The sequence below is a fragment of the Citrus clementina genome, unplaced genomic scaffold (assembly GCF_000493195.1).
Source record: "Citrus clementina cultivar Clemenules unplaced genomic scaffold, Citrus_clementina_v1.0 scaffold_3, whole genome shotgun sequence".
NCBI classification, from domain to species: Eukaryota; Viridiplantae; Streptophyta; class Magnoliopsida; order Sapindales; family Rutaceae; genus Citrus; species Citrus x clementina.
The window spans coordinates 20,110,642-20,112,524 of NW_006262339.1; the positions used below are offsets into that span (position 1 = coordinate 20,110,642).

General features: G+C 37.7%; 1 protein-coding gene across 1 annotated transcript; it reads right to left on the bottom strand.

Moving 5' to 3' along the window:
- Positions 1–354: 354 nt before the first annotated feature.
- On the bottom strand, positions 355–1,290 carry LOC112099669. The gene has a single exon (XM_024187089.1). The coding sequence runs from the start codon at positions 1,288–1,290 to the stop codon at positions 355–357; it is 936 nt and encodes a 311-aa protein (XP_024042857.1).
- Between the last annotated feature and the right edge of the window lie 593 nt (positions 1,291–1,883).

Consider the following 1,883-nt stretch of genomic DNA (forward strand, 5'->3'; position numbering starts at 1 on the left):
CATAACCACTCTGTATCTTTGACATTTGCAGCAAAACATGAGTGTGCAGTATGGTGAAGATACAATGGAAACATTCTATTTGCCGTCATTTTCACTTGAGCAATTAAGCCTAATTTTTCATCGTGGATTCGAAAAACTCCTTCCTTGATAGAGATCTCATACCCCTTTTCTTGTAACTGGCCAACACTGAGAAGGTTAGTTTTCAGTTCATGAACGAATAGAACATTTAAGATAGAATGAGAACTTTCCTTGGTTTGGATTGCAACCCTTCCTTTCCCCATGACAGAAACTGTGGAGTTATCACCAAAGTTTACAGTATTTCGAAAAGTCTCATTCAAGTCAGAAAAAGCAGATTTATCCCCACACATATGATTGCTGCAACCGGTATCTAAGTACCATAGATTTTGGTGACTTTCCCTCCTTTGTATGACATGCCATAAGAAGGGAAATTTCTTCTTCCTCATTTTCTGCAAAGTTAGATTTCTCGCCACGATTCTTATTTAAATTAGTACGGCACTCGGAGCAGTAATGACCGTACTTCTGACAACGAAAGCATTTAACTTTCGATTTGTCTTTAGACTTTGGTTTATGTCCTGTCGAATTCTGACCTTCATAATCCTTTCCTTTTCCTTGAGAATCATCAACATTTTCTTCTAATCTGTTCTGCTCATTCTTGCCTTTCCAGCCTCCTTTACCCCCTCCAGTTGGTTTGAGATTTGCTGCTGCCTGTAATGCATGTTCTTCCTTATCCTGTCGGATTACTTTATGCTCATGGACTAGTAAAGTGCTTTCCAATTCATCAATCGAAAGTGTGTCAATATCCCTTGATTCCTCAATCGCACAAACAATATAGTTAAATTTTGCCGTTAAAGATTGAAGAATCTTCTCAATTATGATAACATCCTCGAGCTGCTCGCCATGAATTCGTCTCTTATTTGCGATTGCCATTGTCCTTGCAAAGTATGCTGAGACCAACTCTCCCATCTTTATTCGTAGAGATTCAAATTCAGCTCGAAGTGTCTGGAGGTGTACCCGCTTTGCCCTTGTTGTCCCTTGGTACTTCTTTTTCAAGGAATCCCAAATTTGTTTGGAGGAGTCTTTGCTAAGAATTGTTTCCACGATTGAGCGATCAATAGCTTGGAACAAGTAATTCTTTGCCTTGAGATCCTTTAATCGTTGCCCTTCAAGCTCTATTTTCTGAGCATCCGTCAAAACAACACTGGCTGGTGGTTCAGTTATTCTAGTTGAAACAACCTGCCAATACTCCTTGGACCTTAAGAAACTCTCCATCAACATGCTTCAATGGTCATAGTGACCATCAAAGCGGGGAATTGCAAGTTGAACAAAATTCTCAGAAGCCATGAATTTCTGCTGCTGCAACACGAGTGAAAAAAGAGCCAAGTAAGCTGCTGTTACTAACTCTGTCAATCCCACTTTTCTAATTCAAGCTCTGATACCACTGTTATAAGTGAATATGAAATAGTTCAATTAAAGCAAGGATACATGGATGAAAGTACTACACATTTTATTCACAATGAGGTTGCCTTTTATAGGCGTTACATGAACAAACTTAACGAAATAATAGCAGCCATTATTCAACAAATATTGCAACCACTTTCCAGTAACTATAGCCTAAAGACTAGGTAAACACAATCTTGCAAACAACATTACCAACAAACTTCCTAAAGACTAGGACCATAAAAGCAACTTATTGACACAAGGAAATTCCAACAATAATTCATTGAATGGTTTGTCTTAATCATCTATCAATTTACTGATGTAATTTGACTACATTGAGCTGGATAACATATGAGATTTAATTAACCTTGAAATGACTGTTAGACTTATTAAATCTCATAGGCATTGATTTTACTATAATCTTA